The 19,794-nt window shown below is 35.1% G+C and overlaps 3 protein-coding genes across 6 annotated transcripts; 1 reads left to right on the top strand and 2 right to left on the bottom strand.

Moving 5' to 3' along the window:
• Positions 1-619: 619 nt before the first annotated feature.
• On the bottom strand, positions 620-1,930 carry LOC142527993 (uncharacterized). Its single transcript, XM_075633023.1, has one exon. The coding sequence runs from the start codon at positions 1,826-1,828 to the stop codon at positions 632-634; it is 1,197 nt and encodes a 398-aa protein (XP_075489138.1). The 5' UTR covers positions 1,829-1,930; the 3' UTR covers positions 620-631.
• Positions 1,931-3,017: 1,087 nt separating this feature from the next.
• On the bottom strand, positions 3,018-13,632 carry LOC142527705 (transmembrane E3 ubiquitin-protein ligase FLY2-like). 3 transcript variants are annotated; one of them, XR_012815505.1, is made up of 16 exons: positions 12,985-13,622; positions 11,882-11,954; positions 10,796-10,923; positions 9,791-9,906; positions 9,371-9,431; positions 8,211-8,277; positions 8,048-8,122; positions 6,922-7,079; positions 6,729-6,788; positions 6,508-6,601; positions 5,611-5,778; positions 4,590-4,918; positions 4,040-4,156; positions 3,808-3,953; positions 3,646-3,717; positions 3,018-3,085 (listed from the first exon to the last, which is right to left on the bottom strand). XR_012815505.1 is itself a non-coding variant. In XM_075632598.1 (14 exons), exons 1-14 carry the CDS (start codon positions 13,120-13,122, stop codon positions 3,852-3,854), a joined length of 1,686 nt encoding a protein of 561 aa, XP_075488713.1. In that variant the 5' UTR covers positions 13,123-13,623; the 3' UTR covers positions 3,807-3,851. The 3 variants fall into 3 exon arrangements, 1 of the variants encoding a protein (XP_075488713.1); XR_012815506.1 differs by lacking the exon at positions 5,611-5,778 and having other exon boundaries at positions 12,985-13,632; XM_075632598.1 differs by lacking the exons at positions 3,018-3,085; positions 3,646-3,717 and having other exon boundaries at positions 3,807-3,953; positions 12,985-13,623.
• A 639-nt stretch (positions 13,633-14,271) lies between these two features.
• On the top strand, positions 14,272-19,448 carry LOC142527232 (uncharacterized). Of its 2 annotated transcripts, XM_075631972.1 has the most exons (9): positions 14,272-14,385; positions 14,838-15,055; positions 15,141-15,200; positions 15,822-15,989; positions 16,839-16,905; positions 17,514-17,728; positions 17,838-17,871; positions 18,284-18,402; positions 19,124-19,448. In XM_075631972.1, exons 2-9 carry the CDS (start codon positions 14,843-14,845, stop codon positions 19,238-19,240), a joined length of 993 nt encoding a protein of 330 aa, XP_075488087.1. In that variant the 5' UTR covers positions 14,272-14,385; positions 14,838-14,842; the 3' UTR covers positions 19,241-19,448. The 2 variants fall into 2 exon arrangements, with proteins under 2 accessions (XP_075488087.1, XP_075488086.1); XM_075631971.1 differs by lacking the exon at positions 14,272-14,385 and having other exon boundaries at positions 14,415-15,055.
• Positions 19,449-19,794: the final 346 nt, after the last annotated feature.

Genomic DNA, 19,794 nt, shown 5'->3' with positions numbered 1-19,794 from the left:
CCTCTGGAAATTGGGCCATCCACTCAGAGTTTCCAAAGGCACGATCTAGTCGTTCCTCCACTGCATTTGGCTTACCTTCTACTTCGAGACCAGGTGAATGGATAGCCTTGTAGATGGAGTTCTTGAAGCGCACATTCATTTATTGTGTTTCGAAACCCTCTGAACAACCATTCGGGGTGCTCCACCAGTCCTTTCTTATCCTCGGTGTATAACAAATCATTGAAGTCTCCAACAATGCACCATGGCAAATTGGATGCAGCAGCGATGGTTTTGAGAAGACGCCATGATTCTCTTCTTCTATGCCGTTCTGTATAACCATAAAAGCCAGTCAGTCGCCATCGATGTGTATCATTATTCAGAATTTCCAAATCCACATGGTTATTTGAGAATGTAATCAATTGACAGATAGAAGATTTTCGCCACAGAACTCCAATTCCTCCGCTTCTTCCCTCTCGGTTTACAGCAAAACAACCTTCATAACCAATTTTGATACGTATATCTTCTAGCTTTTGGGCATGAACAAGAGTTTCAAATAGGAAAATGATGTCCGGAGTGTGAGTCTTTATCAACTCACGTAATACAGGAACTGCCTTAGGATTGCCCAATCCTCGGCAGTTCCAACTTAACACAATCATGGGTCCTGGCAGGCCTGGGACCCAGAGCCTGCCAATAAAAAATAGTTTTGTGGGGTGTTTGCATTGGTTATCAAACAATGGGCTTCATGACATTGTGGTTCAGAGCCCAAATCCATAGTGGTCCTTGACTCTGTGGTGCTCCTAGGCCCACGTCTTCTCTTGCGCTCCTCAGTTATATCCATTATATATTCCTCCGAATCATGCACTATGATTTGGTTTGGCTCACTATGAGAAGCCTCCTTTATATCCTCCTTATTATCCGCCCTATTTTTCCGCTGATTGGTATTGAAATCCGTAACTGTCAATTGCCATCCCTGTGTTGCGCCAATCAGAGTCTTATCCAAATTTGCATTATCACGCCGACCGCATCGGTGTTCATGACCTTGACCTGTTCCTTCATTAGTATTATCATGCATAACAATGGAATCATCATCACGGAGCCATCGACTACCTTCAGTGTTTGTATTTTTTCGTATTGGTGCACGAAGCCATATTCCCCATTTTTTTTTAATATCATCTTCAAGAATAGTGAAGAGCTTGTCACAAAATCTATCGGTATGCCCAAGCAAACCACAGATGAAGCAGAACTGTGTGAATCGTTCATACTTGAAATTGACAATTGTCCAGTCTTCTCCTTGCTTTCTAATTTTTTTAAAACGCTTAAGTGGCTTGCTTACATCAACTGTAACCCGAATTCGCATAAAAGTGCGCCATATCGAAGAATTGTTACTTATATCATATGTAACAAACTTTCCAATGAAGTTTCCAAGTAATTTGCCAATATGTTCCGACATGAATCCTATCGGTAAATCATACACTTGAACCCAGAAATCGGCACTGTTAAGGGGGATCAGAGATGGTATTTCTCCCGACTTCATTTTGTGCAGTACAAGAAGATGGTTATCAAAAGACCAGGGACCACCATCCAAGACACGCTTTAGGTCAATAGTATGAAAAAATTGGAATAGGTACAAGTTGCCTTCTAATTCTTTTATGCATATACCCTTACCTGGTCTCCATATGCTGGCCATTCGGTTCTTCATGGCATTAAAGTTGATGGATCGATCTGTAAGGAATCGTCCAATCAAACAAAATTCTAGATCAGAGCTTTTTTGATGAGTGGAGTTTTCCTCAATAATAATTTCCTCATCCTCATCCGTTGACAATGTCAGGTTCTCCATAAGCCTTTCCATTAAGATTTTACTGAGGTAGCAGGTTTTGGTGTGTGAATCAAAGATATTAAAGCATGAGAAAACCTCTCAACAAGGAGAGAAAGACGACCTCCCAACAAGGAGAGATAACACGAGAAGATAAAACGATAAAGAAAAAATATAGTAACTTTAGTTAGTGCATCAATTATAAGTAATTTCTTTTTTTAATTGAAAACATAATTATTATAATTAGATCTCGAACTCTAAACTTCATTTCAAATTTAAAATTTTGACGTGAATTATTTAATATAATAATTAATACTAGATGTCCTACACATGCTTTGCTGAGCATGTACATAATTTAATATATTAAATACTATGTAAATATAATGTCAAAACCAAAAAAATTATTTGGAAATATTAATATTCAAAGATAAAAATTTGTGTGAGACGATATCACGAGTCGTATTTTGTGATGCGGATCTCTTATTTGGGTCATCAATGAAAAATATTACTTTTTATGCGAAGAATATTACTTTTTATTGTGAATATCGGTAAAGTTGACCCGTCTCACATATAAAGATTCGTGAGACCGTCTCACAACAGACATACTCATGTTCAATCCAACATTTGTTTACATGAAAATTTGAAAACAAAATGGTACGTAGAAAAAAAATGAAAAAATATATATAGTTTGAGGAAAGATACATGGATAGTTGGAATAGAAAGTGAGTCTTGTTGATAAGTTAAGAGTTGCTTATTACATGTTTCTATTTAGCTATTGTATATAAATAAAATGGAGTGTATTAAGTCAACTTATTAAAATAACCAAAATAATTTTTCTATAGAATTCATGCATTATTAAATAGTAAATATATAAGTGCGATATAAAATTTGTCTTGATTTTAGGAAAACAAATATAACTTACACAATTTTTTTTAAAAAAATCAATCTTCGTATTTATTTAAATTAAAATTATACCAATCACAATAAATTTCAGTTCCTTAAAATATAGGATGAATTTAAGTTTTCTTTATTTAACAATAAAAACCAATCGAAATAATATCAATAAATGACTCCATACAAATACAACATAAAAGAATTTGATTCATCGATGTTATTGACACAAAGGAGAAGCTTCTGCGGGGACCAGAAATGTCGCTTCCATGGTAATTTGAAGAAGTATATGGTACATACAAACAGATGTGAATGGGCTTTTCTTAAGCACGCAAGAACAAAGGCATTATCCGTTATGCTTTCATTTCAAAGCCAGATAAATGGTGGTGCAGAAAGATTAGTAAGAGTAGGGGTGGGCGCGGGTCGGATTTTCGGGTTCGGGTATCCGAAATTTCGGGTACCCGAGACACCAACCCGATTATCGGGTACCCGAAATGATCGGGTATTGTCGGATACCCGAAAAAAAAGTTAATTTTTTTTAAAATTTTTTTTTTGAAAAAATATATATATTTTCACATTTCACAAAAAATCACGTCATTATATCGAGTTATGGTTAGTAAATTAAAAAAAACATGTATTTTTCACATTTCACAAAATATCATGCCATTATATCATTTTATTATTAATCATTTGTCATTATATACTAGGAACAAAAAATACATGTATTTTTTAAATGAATAAACATATAGGTCCAATATTTTTTTTTAAAATTTTCGAATACCCGATACCCGATCGGGTATCGGTGAAATACCCGAATCCGAACCCGAAAATTATTTTCGGGTATCGGGTACCCGACGAACCCCATTTTTTTAAAAAAAATATCCGACCCGATCGGGTCGGGTTTTACCCGATCGGATTGGATCGGGTACCCGATACCCGAAAATAAACGCCCACCCCTAAGTTAGAGAGAGTTTATACACATGCATCATAGCTATGAATGTCAGTTCGTCTCAATGACTTCTGGTCAGAGGTTCCTGAAATCATATATGTAAGAAAAAATAGTTTGGAAACGAGACAAACAAAAATCATAACCTCTCACAAAAGATTACAAAACAAGATCTCACCAAAGCAAGGGCTGTGTCGATCTCTAAAGAAAGTATACAAGCTTCTAGGCAGGAGGAAGAGGACGGCGGCAAGTCGGACACTCCATTTTTATGTCCATCCATCTTTGTAAACAACCCGAGTGAAAGAAATGATCGCATGGAGTCACCTTCGAACATTTTGGAGTCAGTCAAACTAACAAGTTAATGAAGTTGTCATCTCTAGAAAACAATAGGAAGATTTATGGATATCTACCATGCAATCATTTGTTCGTTGGCCGAGATCAATGGCAGTCATGCAAATCACACAATCAATGGAAGGAATCGAACCCTGATCAAACCTCCGATAGTAGCAATATTTTTCGGGTAAAATCTGCGGTCATAATGTAAAAACACAGTGGATCAGCAGTTATAGGTGACAACTTGCATATTCATGACTTGGGGATTCAACTTGAACGAGGGAATGCTTTTGTACGGACCACAATAGAGTAATATAACACAAAACTAGTTCACCAATTCGACATAGTGAGAGAGCCAGAAATTATACATACCGAGGAATAACTAAAATTAGAAAGTTTGGGGACCAGGGAGGTGAAATCATGATTTTGCGTTCGTGTGTGTGCATAATATTGAAAGAAACATATAATCGTATGTGAAGGGGGATTTTTGGGGTGGGGTTGGTGGGGCTACCATCGCCATCCACCCAGTAGAAGTGTTGGAAGTTATGCGAAAACGTAATCAACACTATCATCAGCAAACAGAAACTAAAAAAATGTACAGTTCAAAGGAGTGTAATTGCACCAAACCTGACGAGGAATAAACCATCGAGATCCAAAATAATGTTGCAGAAGAAGAAAAAATGCTTGGAGTCCCATATAAATAGCCAAAAAAATACACCACTCTCTGTCGGGCTCTATTCGCATGAAATTATGGGGACAACCAAATACGTATAATGGAATAGCGATACGAGTTATCGTAATCCCTAAGATGTAATGAGGATGCAATGGTTTCCTTGAATCACGATATATATTAGTGATTATTTGTGGTATCCAAAAAGAGTGGAGGAGGAGGAGAATAAACCGCAAAAATCTATGGAACTCGTACATGACAAGAATGCCCCCTAAGAGGATTCCATCTGCAATACAATATGAAATAATGCTAAAGTAAGCCGGACATTAAGCAAAATGGAGCAAACCAACAAAAGCAATGTTGACAGATACAGTACAAGGTCTTCAAACAAAAAACACAAGACCGAATATTTAGCATTCAATAAAATAATTAAATGATGGTTACAAACCTATACTGCACTATCAATCACTAACAGTGTGGATCTTGGAAGGTGATTCAATTGTGAAATTTCCTATTGACTTTAGTTCATGAAATTTTATAATTGGCCAGGTTAGGTGAAATTGTCCCCACAAAGGTGTTATAAGTTGTCAAAGTTCTAAATTAAGGTCAGATTTTCTCTGGCAGATCAAAACCATAAAACTACCACACTACCATCTGTGGAGGGCTAAATAGCGAGTCTGAATAAATGAAATGGATCCATGTCATCGAAAGAGATTTTATTCTCTTATTCTACGATCTGAAAACAGCAGTTTTCTTTCATCTGGTTTGATAGATAAAAAAAGGATGATAAACATTTAATTATCATGTAAATTATCAACACAAAATAAATGACTTGTCATATTCTTTTTAGTTCTGTACGCCATGTGTTTGATGCATCATCAACACTAGAACCACCACAAAACATGTTCAAGATTACATAACCAATCAAATAATTTAACCAATGATACGGAGCTCTGCAAAGTAGAAGAGGAGACATACAAAAACGGCTGTACAGAACTGAAAGCTCACGCCTCATTGTTTCCCAATTCTCTCCATTATTCAGTGGTCTATTCGCCCTCCATATGGCAAGGAGGTATCGCATTTCAAATATTGAGAAGACGACAAACTTGAAAAATGCAGCCGTGGCAAAAGCATTAAAAAGAGATTCTGTTATCAAAGAAGAATCAGCTTTTATATCATGCATATAGAACAACATAATAAACAAAAGAATAATACAGAAGAGTAACAGAGGATGCAATGGCTAAGTAAAAGCTATTAAAAGCAAGAACGAACCGAAACATATATTTAAAAACCTTTCATCTATTCATCAACATAATGAGGATAAGCACTAAAACTCATCTGCAACTAGACAAATCCAAAATCTACACCGCCAGTGTAACATGCTGTCACATTTCTTTGAATGTACAATAATAGAATAATATCAATCAAAAGTTGACCCATACAAAATAAAGAACTCCAACTACCATCAAATGTTACCCAAATTTCTGATGGTAAAATTATACAAGTACGCTAACTATTTTTCCCCGCCACCATTGAGATAAATGAGGCTGAACCAGCTCCAGTAGGATTAGAATCAGGACCTAAGGTCGGAAAGTGTGACTTCTTATACCTAATTACTTTTACTTCGAAGAGGTGCTTCCAAGCTTTTCAACTTCGACATCAATTCACTTAGGTTTTCAGTGCCTTCAAAACAAAGATGTCTCTGTTTGTACAGATTGAGTGAGGTAAATTTAAACTGAAGCATGGTTTTTTCAAAACTGTGTTTTCACGTTTATCTGGAAAAAAATTTCCTAGGTTTATCCAAAGAAACTTACATTCATTCACACATCAAATCAAATTTTTAAGCATTTAAAAATGGCTCCTATGTCAACATACCTACTAATATGCCTGCTGTAAGATGTAGAAGACAAAGATAAGCATCCATTATAGCTTGATGTGCAATCATCGGAAGTGAAACTTTCGCAGCACCCTGGGAAAAGATTGTGAGACAAGTGCTTGGAACCACTTCAAGAAACATTCAGCAGAAAAGACATAATTGTGGATTGTAAGCAATAAGTTTCTCGTCAATTTTCACAGATGTTGACAGGGAATCTTACAGATTGAGTGTTACTGTGTTCCATTTGCCGGATTAACAACAGAACTTCGAGAAATGAGATCTAGTTCATCAGAAGGTTAAAGAATAAATCAAAGAAGGGAGAAAATCAGAAAACATAATGACCATTTTTTACTTTTTCCCAGGAGAACAGTAATATGTTATTTAAGAAAAATATGGTAACACCACAAGGATACAAAGGTGACCATCAACGTATAGTTAATTGCTTTATTGTAATAGACTTCAATATTGACTGAAGTCGCATTCAAGAGCATGGGTGAGAAGCAATCAGCATCGTCATCCACTGAAGGGCTTTCCATTAATCCTCCAAGATGATATCTATGATGATCTCCATCTAGGAAAATAAAATGGCAGAAGTCAAAAAGATATAGTGCATTTTTACAGGAAAAAAAAACACAATGCCTCGTAAAAGGATAAGTAGGCAGCATCAAATCTAATAATCACTTGACGCCCGAAAACTTCTAATATGCAACAACAGGAAGAAATAATAAGGAATGCGTATAGGCCCTTGAGTGTATAATATACAGTGAAAAGAAATATATAAATAAGAACATAAGTTAAATACATTGACTCAATTACAAAATAAATTTTGGATCAACCTTTTAAATCTTAAAGATGTGAATTGTAAAATCAGATTAAAGAAAAAAAAGGATCAACATAAATTCTAAAACTGGTTTACCAGAAATACAAGTTTCTTGGCCCCAATATATTATACTCCTTCCATTTTTCTTTTCACAGCTATTCATCATATGTTTAAATAGAGTGATCAAATGTTAGAGCAGATTGATGACTCATGAACATGAGGGTAACAAGGTAATATTTTCCATTTCAAATCAGATGCTTTAAATCAAAGAAAATTGCATATGCATTATCATTTTAACGAGGAAATACCAACTTCTGCATGTGAAGAGGTTTAGGAACAAGCAGACATGCAAAATAGCAAACAGTTTCAGGTTCTCAGGATTAATATGAAATTAATTCATTCTCAACTATCAACTAATATGATTTGTTGAATACGAAAAGTATAGAAAATATGTTAAAAGGCAAAACGATATTCAGTTTTCCGAAGGGCCCATTCACTTAGTCGATATTAAATATATGATACATAAGCAAATGAATAACACCATTGACGACAACTTCAAACATTGGCATCTTTATACTGAGAAATGTAATTGCATTCATGAATGCATGAACAGAGGAAGAAAAGACAAAACAGCATCATAAAGAAATTCTGACAAATACCACTGAGGGTAATATCTGTAGAGAGAATCAATAATCCACATGCTTTGAAAAGCTTATTACCTTGGCTGGAAGAGAAACCAGAAACTTGGGCAGCAATTTCAATGTTACAATGTTTCTCCATTTTATAGATGGGAGCTGCAATAGGACGACAACCAGAAATGCTCAAAAGGAGATAATCAACTTTAACTTATGGATTAGGAAATAAATAATTTTAAAATTTTACAGTGTTTTCTCTTCCAAATTTTTTCTCGAGGAGACTCCTGAAACACCTGGGAGGAGAAAACTCCAAGCTGCACCGGCACAAAAAATGTTGAATTAGTTGAAGGAGAACATAAAAGAATCTCCAGATAAAAATCATTGCGTAGCAGTGGCTTTTCAGAGAACAAAACATTTTCGATGGTAGAATTTGACACCAGCAAGACACAATACAATGGGGTTACACCCAGACTCATACATTAGAACATTCAGATACTCAGAGCAAAAGGGCAGGAAACATTTCTTCTGGGAAACTAACAGCAACAGGAAAATATTCTGCCAGTTTCGTCAGTGTTACTGTTGCATATGTTCAGTCGGACTTCATTCCTGTTCTTAACCCCACATCTCAAGACATAACTTTCTACTACAAAACCCAGTTTAACCTATTCCAGAGTTTGGATGGATAGCAAACATCAAATTTAGAGATTGATGGTAACATGTACAATTAAAAAAATTGCCCAAACCATGAAAAACAAGGAGTAATCTGGCATTGTTGGATTAAATGAATTCTTAAATAATTTTGAGGAAAAGAGATTGAAGCTCAAAAGGAAGGAAATCATACTGCAGTATGGTTCTTTATTGTTAAATAAAAAAGAAAAGTATCTCAAAAGATGCATTGTGTAATTTATCCAATATTTACTAACTCAGACAGTCTGGAATGAAAATTAAAGACACGGATCTATTGTGATGGTAAATATCTATGGCGTTAACAAACATAACTTAGAAGCGATTCCTAAAGAAAAAAGGACGGAAAATTCATGAGATAATAAATACATAATTTCCATGGGCATCCTATTGAACCTATATCAATAATGTAACAGAAAACTCAACAAGCCATCAATTGCTATTTTCAGAAAATATTCTATAAGCCAATCGCTTAGCAAAACTAGTACCATATTAACAAAAACTGCTAAAGTATCCAGGCCCGGAAGGAACTAAATAAAGAAAAATTTACAAAATGGAAAAGAATCTGTGCACGTAGCGGAAGAAGTTATGGCAAAGTTTATGCACAAAAAGAAATATTTATGCATAAAAGCAGCATAAGAAGTTATAACTAAGTTGATTCATAAAATAGATCACTACACAACAAAAAGAAGGGATAAAATCAACAGAGAAAGTTGTGATCACCATGTGATAAGGATTCGATAGTATGTAATCATCTTCTTGCCCAAACTCACCCTGTTTTCCACTGCAAAGTACCAAAAAATAGCATTAGAATAGACACAAAATAGTTGAAACTAAACAAAAGAGGGACCATTAGTACAAAAGAAAGAACAGAATATATGCAATTACTTTTTATGAATGAACCATTTTTGAGTTTTTCTCTTCAAATAATGGTCGTAAATTAAAAGGTAGAGAAAACAGAAATTTACTGGTACCATCTCGCATAGCACTCCATATCATGTATAAAAAAATTACATACTACATTGAGCATCTTTACGTCATATCATGTGTTTTACAAGTTATAAGACAAGACCAAAAGATTATGAAGTTAATAATCAAATAACAAAATCTTAATTGATTAGAATAAAGCAATATAGAAACTACCTGCTAGCTACCATTCGTAGTTGTCTGAAAGGCCATATATATACACCTTCTACCCTAAGTTGAGCACCTCCAGCATCATGTTCATTGTCAAACACGTCATGGAAAATTATAACCCCCTGGTCCATTCCACCATGAAAGTTATAATTACAATTAGAAAATATCATGAGAAAAAAGTTCTCTAGAAATTAGAAAAATAGAGACTTGAGAATCGATTTTTTTAGTTAAAACCTCCCCGATTAGTTATATCCAACTTGATGAAATAACAAAAATATACTGTTTCAAAGTGCTAGTGACAACAGAAAGAATTGAATGACGAAATAGTTTCATCAGGATCACCAGCTGACACAATGCATATATGGCATACTCATTGAAGTTAATAGTGTTTGTTCACATAGTTAAGAAAAATTGCTTCTCCGGGGAAGCAGGATGGAGACGCAACAACACAAGTGCAGCAGCATATAATAACAGAATATATTTCTGAAGAAGCAGCAACTTCATCCAATTATCACCAGGAACCTTTCAACAACGTGTCGTAGCATTTTGTGCTCTTGTGCCTATCTTAGTTAGCATTTCGCTTTGAAACTAAAGAGCAGCACCCTGTATCCACATGAACATTTCAAATTTGCAAGAGAGTGATTGAGTTTTTCGGGTGCAATCATTACACATTCTTGCACTTGGATAACGTAGAACATGGTTTATCATAGGCTTCAGCAAGTCTTATGTGTAGCATGCTGTAAGTATGTGCAAAAGAGTGTGTGTGTGTGTGTTTATACATTTCATACAAGAGATAGGATCCCATAGCGTAAAATAATTAATGCAAATCTTCTTTTCCAAGGTTGTCATAAGAATCCAGCGACTAGAAGATTTCCAAATTCAATGGGCAGTCAATTAGTGAGAAATGATTATTTATGCAATTAGAACAACAACAGAAAAACAAGAAGAGAACATATGACTGATCACTTTCCTGTTATATATTGCCATCAAGCTGAAGAACAACCCCCTTACCTGAACATAGTGTACACCATTTAGTTTTGTCGGAGTACTGATCAACTCTAATACTACATTGCCATTTGCTTTCCCAAAATCAGGAAACTTTGAAGAATTATTTATGGAATCTTGGAACTTCCAATTCCCTACGTATCAAGCATATAAAAAAAATTACAGTAAGCATATCAAAAGGAAAGTGAATCCGTAAATATTCAAGGAGATTGAAGAGTGTTTGCTTCAGCATTTCCAATTACCAATCTCCTGTGCGTCCATTAAGGCAAACCAGATCAAAGAACTGTACCAGAAAGAATTTCTGCCAAATTATCATTAACTAGCACTTTCGAATGCAAACTAGCAAGCCTGATTCTGTACTGATGACAGGCAAAATATTGCTTAGCCTCACGAGAATATGTAATTCCACGTGAGTAGAAATACTTTTATGCAAGATACATCTCTTTTCGCTATCATCAGCACTTAAATCTTCCAGCTGAGGTAGCTGTGAAGGAAATTGAAGAGCAGTACTGCAAATATGATTGACTGCTTTTATGTTGAGATTGCAACCTGATCTTGAGCACTAATCATCTAAGATGCTTAGAAAATTCAACTAAACAGAGAACTTCATCACTTAGTAGAATTGAAATAATACATATGACTGCAACCTACAAACAAAAGCACTGAACTCAAGAGAGTGTTTTCTTAAGGTAACTGTTTCACTCGAACTTTTTCTCAGTGAAGTTCGAGTAAACATTTGTACAGTAAGATTCCATGATTCAATTTTTTTTAATAATAATCACACAAGTTTGTCAAGCATATTAGATGTGGATTGTAATAACCATCTGGCAAGGCAATTGAAGATAACGTACATCAAGAAAAGAAAGAACTGATTTCTCATCATGACAGGGATTGAGAAGGAACGTGGTAGCAACAATCTATTAGGGATGATAAAATATATGTTCTATTTAGAGTATCACCAAACATAATTGAATTGAGGACTCATGGGCATAAAAAATCACCACAAGCAAAACTAAGTGCGAATTATTCAACATAAAATAATCGTAACATGAAAAACCACCGAATCGTTGCATAGGCAGGTAACTAACATACCTCGATAAGTTCCTGTTATGTTCCAAGAAATGAACGGAGCCAATTCACGCTCTTCCTTGCCTACATGAAGCCACTGATGGAAGCAAATGGCCACAAACATTAAAACACATATTTTTGCTTTTTCTTTTCATTTGGGGGAGGGGGGATGGAAAGGCAGGGGAGGGGTGGGATAAAAGTCCTCTACTACTTGACTAAATGAAATGAATCATTCTTCTTCTACCTGAAACAGGAATCTAAAAAACTCGAGCAAAGAGTGAAAGAAGACAAGCACCCACCCACCCACACACACACACACACACACACACAGAGATAAAACTTTACGTAATAGTTTGAGTTCTGAAATAAGACCTGGAAAGGGGTCAGAGGAATAGCAATTAGCAACTAAGAATACAATACAGTGTCTACAACTAAGCTGGTTCAACAAATTCGATTCTTTTTACACATTCTGGAATTCTTACAAGAGAATGGAAGTAAACTAAATAAATGCAATATATTAGATATTTTTATGACCTGTTGAATTTGCGAGATGCACGGTGTAAACCCCAAAGTGTGCTTACTGGACTTTTTTTACCGAGGAGGACAAGCCTCGTGAAGAATTATCTCTCATCCCACATTATATGATCAGATTAATTGTTCTCTCCAACAAATTACAAACATGCTTATTTAAATAAGTAATATCCCCAAACAAGCATAACGTTCTGCTTATGCATGATCTTCTTCGTTTTTCAATCCATCAAACACTAACACCCCAAAATTGTTTAGAAAACATACATGCAAACCACATTGCCACTTTCAAGTGCCACCAATCAGCATTCAAGCTGTTCGACCATGATATGATTATAAATTTACTTGAATTCATCTCATAACCACACTAGATAAAATCAATTTTCAATACTAATGCAAAACATATCAGCAAATAAATATCGGATATTACCAAAGAACCACACTTGATAAAATAAAATATCACTACTGATGCAAAACATATCAGCGATTTAAATCCTAGATTACAAAAGACACTACAATTCTAATTTACGCATAAAAAAACTAGCAATGTCGACAAGTCTAAAACAGCCAAATTTAACATTCACCAATTTAATACTAACCTCATCTCCCCAGGATCGAGGTCTCTGCCTCAAAGGCCTCAAACTATTTACAGGACGTATCACCAGCAAAGAAAACCAGCACCAAAAAATAATTAGAAACAAAGTTCTTGAAAATTTCCAACATATCATCGGACCCATCACAAAGACCAGCTCAACTTCTTCCCCTCAGCTGATTCCGGCAATACCCAGATAAATAAATGAAGCCCGTTTTACCATGAAATCAAAATACTTTCTTGAGACGAATGATGGGTAGGTTTTTGCTTAAAGTTGAGTCAAACAATGTTTAACAGACAAACTCCAATAATAAAAGAAGTAACATACCAATCAAATTCCCTTGAAAAAGAGAGCTTAACCACCCAAAAGAATTATAATATCAGAGACCAACATCTCTTTTTGGCTTCAACAACTGAGCCTCCACTGGTCAATTCTTGAACCAAAAAACACTCATTCCACAATAGTTATCATAAAAAAAGATTCTTTCTTTTCATCTGAAATTGATGGTCCATGCACCTTCAGTACGTGTGAATTTCACTAAGAAATATGAAGTTCGGAGCTTCGAAACGGTGGAAGGTAATGGTTGGGGACTTCGTGCGTCTTTGTTGGGCAAAACGGAAGTCATGCCTACACCCTGCGGAGAATATGATAAAATCGCAGCAATAATCCGACGGACAGTAGTAAGTCGTCCATTTTAGTCAATGTGATCAACGGTATACATTGAGCTGTGATTGATAGAATATCCTCCCAAATGTTGAGGACACATCATCTGGCACGGGAACAAAATAAATGGAATTATTTGGTTTTGTCATTGGAGATGAAATGTCTACTCTTTATAGAAATGAATATATATATATATATATATATTGCAATTTATTTAGTGCAGTTGTTAAAATTACAATAATATATATCCCTGAATATTCTCTCATGTTTATAGTTATTTATTTTTATAGCATGTCATCATTTTTTAGCTGCTACAAACAAAATTTGGTATTTGGTCAATGGGTTTTTTTGGTTATATATTTTGGAGGGACCGGGGTTGACACACCGGCCTATTATATATTGTTCAGCGACGGTAATTTTAAAAATGCGCAACATTTAGCGACAGTTTTTTAGACCGTCGCTATTAGCGACGGTTTTAAAATACCGCCGCCAAAAGATCTATCGGCGACGGCTATCAAAAACTGTCGCTATTTGCGACGGTTTCAATCAAAGTCGTTATAATTCTATATATACCCACTTTCGCGATCATTTTCTTCATCGATTTTCGCTTTTCTTATCTGGCCGTAGCGAAACTCTATCAATTTTTTTCAAGTTTCGGTTTTTTTTACTTTGTACTAACATTTTTTCGTACTAATTTCGTAGATTAGTTCGTCGGTGTGCTCTTCATATTTTCGCGCACGTCAGGTTTTTAAATAGTTTTTTTTACGAAAAATTTAATATTTAGTTTTAATTTTTGTAGTATTTTATTTATGAAATTTTGTATAGTATTTTGATTAATTTTAATTTTTTCTTTAACAGGTTGATTAAAAACCTCGTTTCATCAGGCTATGATATTTTCAAAAAACGTCAATTTTGTGTACATAGTTATTAATCGTCGCTTCGTTAAGCTGCGGTTTTTTCTTTAATTTTGTGTAGTATTTTATTGATGAGCACTCTGCTCTCTCCCAGCTTAAACCCCAATTTGACTGCCAACTCAAATTACGGTTGATTTTGATTTCTAGAAGTCTCGTAGTGTTTTTGTTTTACTCCATTGTATAATCATTCAGAATCGGTTAAAATTACCAAAAGTTCGAGCTTGAAATCGTTAGTTCTACTTGAGGTTTGTATAGGCCCTAAACCGGCGGCATTGTTTAAAGGTTACATGGACTCGAGACCATCGGAGAGGAAGGGGATCGTGACGCCACTATCGTCCCTTTTCCCGGCAGAGGAAGCTCAGAAAGCCACAAAACTGGTGGAGGAGACGATTGCTGAACGCAAACAGCAGCTAAGCCAACTCAAGGGTTTCATCAACGATAACGTGAACCTCATAAACCTTGTACAGAAACTTCCAGACGAAATCAGCCACCATATCATGGTGAATGAAGTTTTATCTTTGGATTTTTAATATGAATTTATGTGCCCCATGTATGACATAGCAGTGTTTCTGTCTTGGTTTTTAGGTTCCTTTTGGAAAGGCAGCATTTTTTCCTGGTCGATTGATTCACACCAATGAGTTTTTGGTAATATATTTGAACGTAACTACTATAGTTTTTGGGATTATAACACATATTCTTCTGTAGGGCATGGGCTATTCACCTGCTAAATTGTCTTTACATAAAAGTGTGATTTAATCGATAAAGCTACTAATTGAAGGGTGAAATTCTGACCTAAATTTGTGCCAAATTCATAGTATCTAATGCTCTTCTTGCTCGAATTAAACTTGAGAACTTTTATTTAACCATGATCTATTTTTGGGAGCATTTTGTGTAACTTTATTAAATGTGACGCAAATTGATTTTTGAAAAAAATCACTGACATCGAACAGTATTTAGCCTTGTGTGTGTTTGACGACGACTTTTGTTGGATTTGTTAAGAACTTGGTGGATTTTATGTTCAAATTTTGCATCATTATATAAAAAACTGAAATTCATTTAAAATTATTCTGCTTCTGTACTAAATCAAAGCATTTTTTTCCTTGGAGATGCATTTATGTTTCTTTGGAGTTAAAACACTTACGTTGATGTACAAAACTTGATAATCACTATTCTTTAGCCGATGGATGTTGGAAAACCAATATTCAAGAAGATCATCAGAACTTTTCATAATAAAAGCAAGTAAAATACTTTTTGTCCGGTCCTCAGGTTCTCTTAGGAGAAGGTTACTATGCTGATAGGACTTCCAAGCAGACAGCTGAGATTTTGAAAAGACGAGGCAAGGCCTTGGAGACTCAAGTTGAGTCTCTCAAGGCTATTATGGAGGACCTAATGACTGAGGCTTCATTCTTTGGTGCTACAGCTTCTGAGTCAGCAGTAAGCTGTTAACTTTGTTCACAAATATTTTTTTTTAATTTCATCTTCTCTTGTTCTCTCGTTTGGGAATATGACCTCTGGTAGTTCTGAAAACTGCAGAGAAAGGATCATTAGATAGTTAGTATTAGTGTTTTCCGTGCACGTTTAAACAAAGTGTTAAATTGTCCCAAAAGCTAAAGAAAGATTAAGTTTTACTTTACGTTTGCTTCCTACAGGCAAAGTTACGTATGGATGCATGATAAATCAAAGATTAAATAGTCTCTAGAACAATCTGTAAATTATGTTGTGTAATAGGTGTTGGCGCGTTGTGCTTTCTCACCCTTTCTCTTGGCGAGTGATATGTAATTTTTTGAGTTCCACTTGGGTTACTCTCTAGATTTGTTATTTGTTTCATAGAATGATGATAAACAAAAATTCGCTTGAAGGTTAGGATGGGTTTGAAATCCGCGATTACCTATCAGCATCTGCGGGGACTTCCTAACCTGGATCATCATTGGATCAAAAATGACTGGCGATATTTTTTTTTGCAAAGAAAGATCCTGACATGTACTGCATTTAATATAAACTTTTGTTGTATGAATTTTATTGAGCTAGTTTGTCGAAGTTGATCCAAATGCTTTTGCCTACATGTATATTAATTAGACCATACTCACTGTTAACCCTGACTTGTTTCTTAATTTAAATGTTTTCATTAACTAATTATTTAATTGCAAATCTGTACATAGTTATTAATCGTAAATGTGCATTTCATGGTCTATGGACATGTTAATTTTGAGTTTCACGAATTCATTATTCTCCCCCTTGTTTGCTTACCTTAGATTCTTATTCTTTTGATGAAATGTTTGATAGGAGGGTCTAGTAGATATAAGGGAAGATTATCAAGAAGAAGGTTCTTCTGAGACATTACATAGAGCAGGCAGGTTCTATTTTATCTAAAATTGTTTTCTTGCTTTACAATGAAGCTATTGAGCTGGGTGACTACAATTGTTCACATGTTACTTTTTTTTGTAAGGTTCAATGTATTTTCACATCTCTCTTTCTTTTAAACTGAAGCTTTTGTTTTACCTTGTATTTATCCAGCGAAAGGAAATGGGAAATTCAAACTTGCTTATTTGTATTGATTCTTATTATGTTGTTGGTGCCAGAATCAATTATTGCTGTAGCCTGGTCTGTATTCTTGGTAATAGCTATTGATGTGAAATGCAGCAATTTTTTTTCTACACCCTGTGCGGTGAGATTGGTAGGAAATATAACTGAAGAAGAATTTGTTCGAAGAATTTGGGTCCAAACTCGCCAAACATGCCAAGGAAACATTACATATGAAAGGACATTGATATATTTAATCATGGTGTAGTATTTTTTCAAAATACAGAAAAGCATTTTTTATTTCATGAACCGGAGTTTAAGTATCGAAATAATGCACATTGTTATGCTGCAATCCGGTGCTTTTTCTGAGAATTGGCACATTTTAATTTTGATGATTTGGAGGTTATAGGTCATGATTCGTTGTTTCTCAAATATCAGAGGATAAATCTTTTACCCGTTTCATCGAGGAGGATGATACAAAAGCTGAAGTTGAAGATGAAGAATATGCACGCATATTCTCACGAATTGCTGAACTAGAAAAAGAAGAGGAAGAAGCGGAAAAAGCCAATGAATATGAGGAGGATGAGCAGATACCAAAGGTGCTAGATGACAGTATCAGTCCATTTTCTATCGACCAAGTTAGAAGTTCACAGGTACAAGTGAATGATGCCTTAGGTTGTAATAGTGACCTAATCAACATGCATTGCTAAGCCCTTGTGTAATAGTAGTGTATGATTCCATTCATTGTTTTTTTTTATTCAGGCTCAAACTCCAGAGGTACCGCCGGTGTCTAAAGGTATACTTATACCTAATCAATATGCATTGCTAAGCCCGTTCTTTTGGCTTCTAAAGTAACTTTCACCTTGCTACCCGGATCATGAGTACAATCATTTACTCCATTATTTTCATAGCTGTCCTTTTGATCACCCTAACCCTGACCAGTAGCTTGCCATGGAAACCTGGGTCAAATTTATTAGATAGATTGAGTATTTAAAAATGTTAAAAAGCATCTGGATGATTGGATCCACGATAACTTCTGAATTATCAAAGATGAGTCTATTGTTTTCCTTTTTACTGGCATAAGTGAAGTCACCAAGATAAAATGTGGACAAAAGTTGGCCGTTCTAACAATAGATATGTATTTCAGCCCCATATTGATTGTCTTGACTAGTTTTTTGTGCTATTTGAACTCTACTCTGCTCCTGTAGGCTTAGATGGCTCTTCACGTGGGAGTTATCCATCTGTCAACAGCAGTGTGGTGAGTAAGGCCTCAGAGGTTCCTGAAGTAAAGGAGAAATTTCAAGTTCCTCTTACTGCCAGTAACATGGTATGTTTTGTTTCTTATCTTTGTACCAATGAAATCCTGGTCTTTATTGAGTTTCCCATCAATTTGTTGGTGTTTTTGATCAACGGGTCACATGGTATTGGTGAATGAGATTGCTGCTCTGTCAACCTTTGGTTCCACTGAAACTGCAACTTTTAAGTTCTATGAGTGGTTGTCTGCAGGATAAGGATCGTAAAAAAGGGTTTTTCATGGTCTGAGATCCTCTGTTACAAACCTCTAACATTTTGGAACTTGTGGTTTAACAACCTATCCCATACCATATATAGCTTTGGATGGTCGTGACTTGTGAGACAGTCAAAACCTTCGTCAAGATATAGCACGAGACAATTGTAAATTTACAACTATACTAGTTTATATCAACGTGCAAACGAAATGTGGAGACAATCTCCATGCTAAGTGAGTGAAACAAAACCTTGTTTTTCTTATATATTTGGAGTTGATCTAGTGTTGAATTAGAAAGTCAACTTAAGAACCTGGGTTGACTACTTCTCTGTCACTTGCAATTGAATGATTCTTGATGATCTGTTACCTCTTGTCAGCGGCACTTGCGTTTTGTTTTAAACAAGACATGACATTGTGAATCTATTTCATAATGCTTCTTCCTATCCTGCCCATTGTTTAATCCAAGCACATCTCCATTACAGTCATACTGTCGAAGCAAGCTACTCTACTGATAAATGTTTGTTTCTTTTTTCTGGTACAGGCCTTTACTGGTTCAATTGTAGAGCATACTCATAACATCAAAACGAATTCAACTGCAGATCTGGCTGGTGCACCGAGCTCCAAACCCGTTTCAAGGTTTAAGCTTCAGCGGAAGTAACAAAAGATTTGGAGTAATTACCCCAAATCTGTATCTCAGTTTGCTCGAGTAATTAACCCAGTGTACTTGGTAAAGTTGTGTATTTTGTAAACCATTTCAAAGTATCCTCTAATGATTGGTAGAATAGGGTACTCCAATACAAATGTGGTGATCAAACAAAAATAATGCTATTGAAGTTATTATGTTAAATATTCATTAGTTCATAATTTGACAGTGTGTGTTATTCCTCGTCTTTTGATACAAACTATGAAACGTCAAACATGTGAATTACCTTTTTTTACTAATGTTAATTGGAAAATATGTATGAAGAATTTTAGTACAATTAATATTTTCGAAATGGATACCAATTTGTATTCAGTGTTCACGGCGAATATACACGACTAGTCTAATTATCCTGATTTTTTTATATAAATATCAATAAAAATATCTATATAATTATTTTATGTAAACTAAATTGATCTTTTTATATTCAATGTATAAAACATCGCTTCATTGAGCGACGGTTTAAACCAAACCGTCGCATAATTAAAACATGCGATGGTTTTTCTAAAACC

This window comes from Primulina tabacum, chromosome 15 (assembly GCF_025594145.1).
Source record: "Primulina tabacum isolate GXHZ01 chromosome 15, ASM2559414v2, whole genome shotgun sequence".
Classification (NCBI taxonomy): domain Eukaryota; kingdom Viridiplantae; phylum Streptophyta; class Magnoliopsida; order Lamiales; family Gesneriaceae; genus Primulina; species Primulina tabacum.
The sequence above is the reverse complement of the archived record's forward strand: the minus strand, read 5'-3'. Positions and strand labels throughout refer to the sequence as shown.

Bases quoted from the DNA above. Each gene is read 5' to 3' on its own strand.
- LOC142527705 (XM_075632598.1), bottom strand. From the start codon at position 13,122: ATGGGTCCGATGATATGTTGGAAATTTTCAAGAACTTTGTTTCTAATT. The intron at 6,789-6,921 runs GTATCCTTGTGG...CTGATGAACTAG, and splicing joins ATACGTTGATGGTCACCTTT to ATCTCATTTCTCGAAGTTCT. The intron at 3,954-4,039 runs GTAGATATCCAT...AAATGTTCGAAG, and splicing joins AACGAACAAATGATTGCATG to GTGACTCCATGCGATCATTT.
- LOC142527993 (XM_075633023.1), bottom strand. From the start codon at position 1,828: ATGGAAAGGCTTATGGAGAACCTGACATTGTCAACGGATGAGGATGAG.
- LOC142527232 (XM_075631972.1), top strand. From the start codon at position 14,843: ATGGACTCGAGACCATCGGAGAGGAAGGGGATCGTGACGCCACTATCG. The intron at 15,201-15,821 runs GTAATATATTTG...TCCGGTCCTCAG, and splicing joins TTCACACCAATGAGTTTTTG to GTTCTCTTAGGAGAAGGTTA. The intron at 16,906-17,513 runs GCAGGTTCTATT...CTCAAATATCAG, and splicing joins TGAGACATTACATAGAGCAG to AGGATAAATCTTTTACCCGT.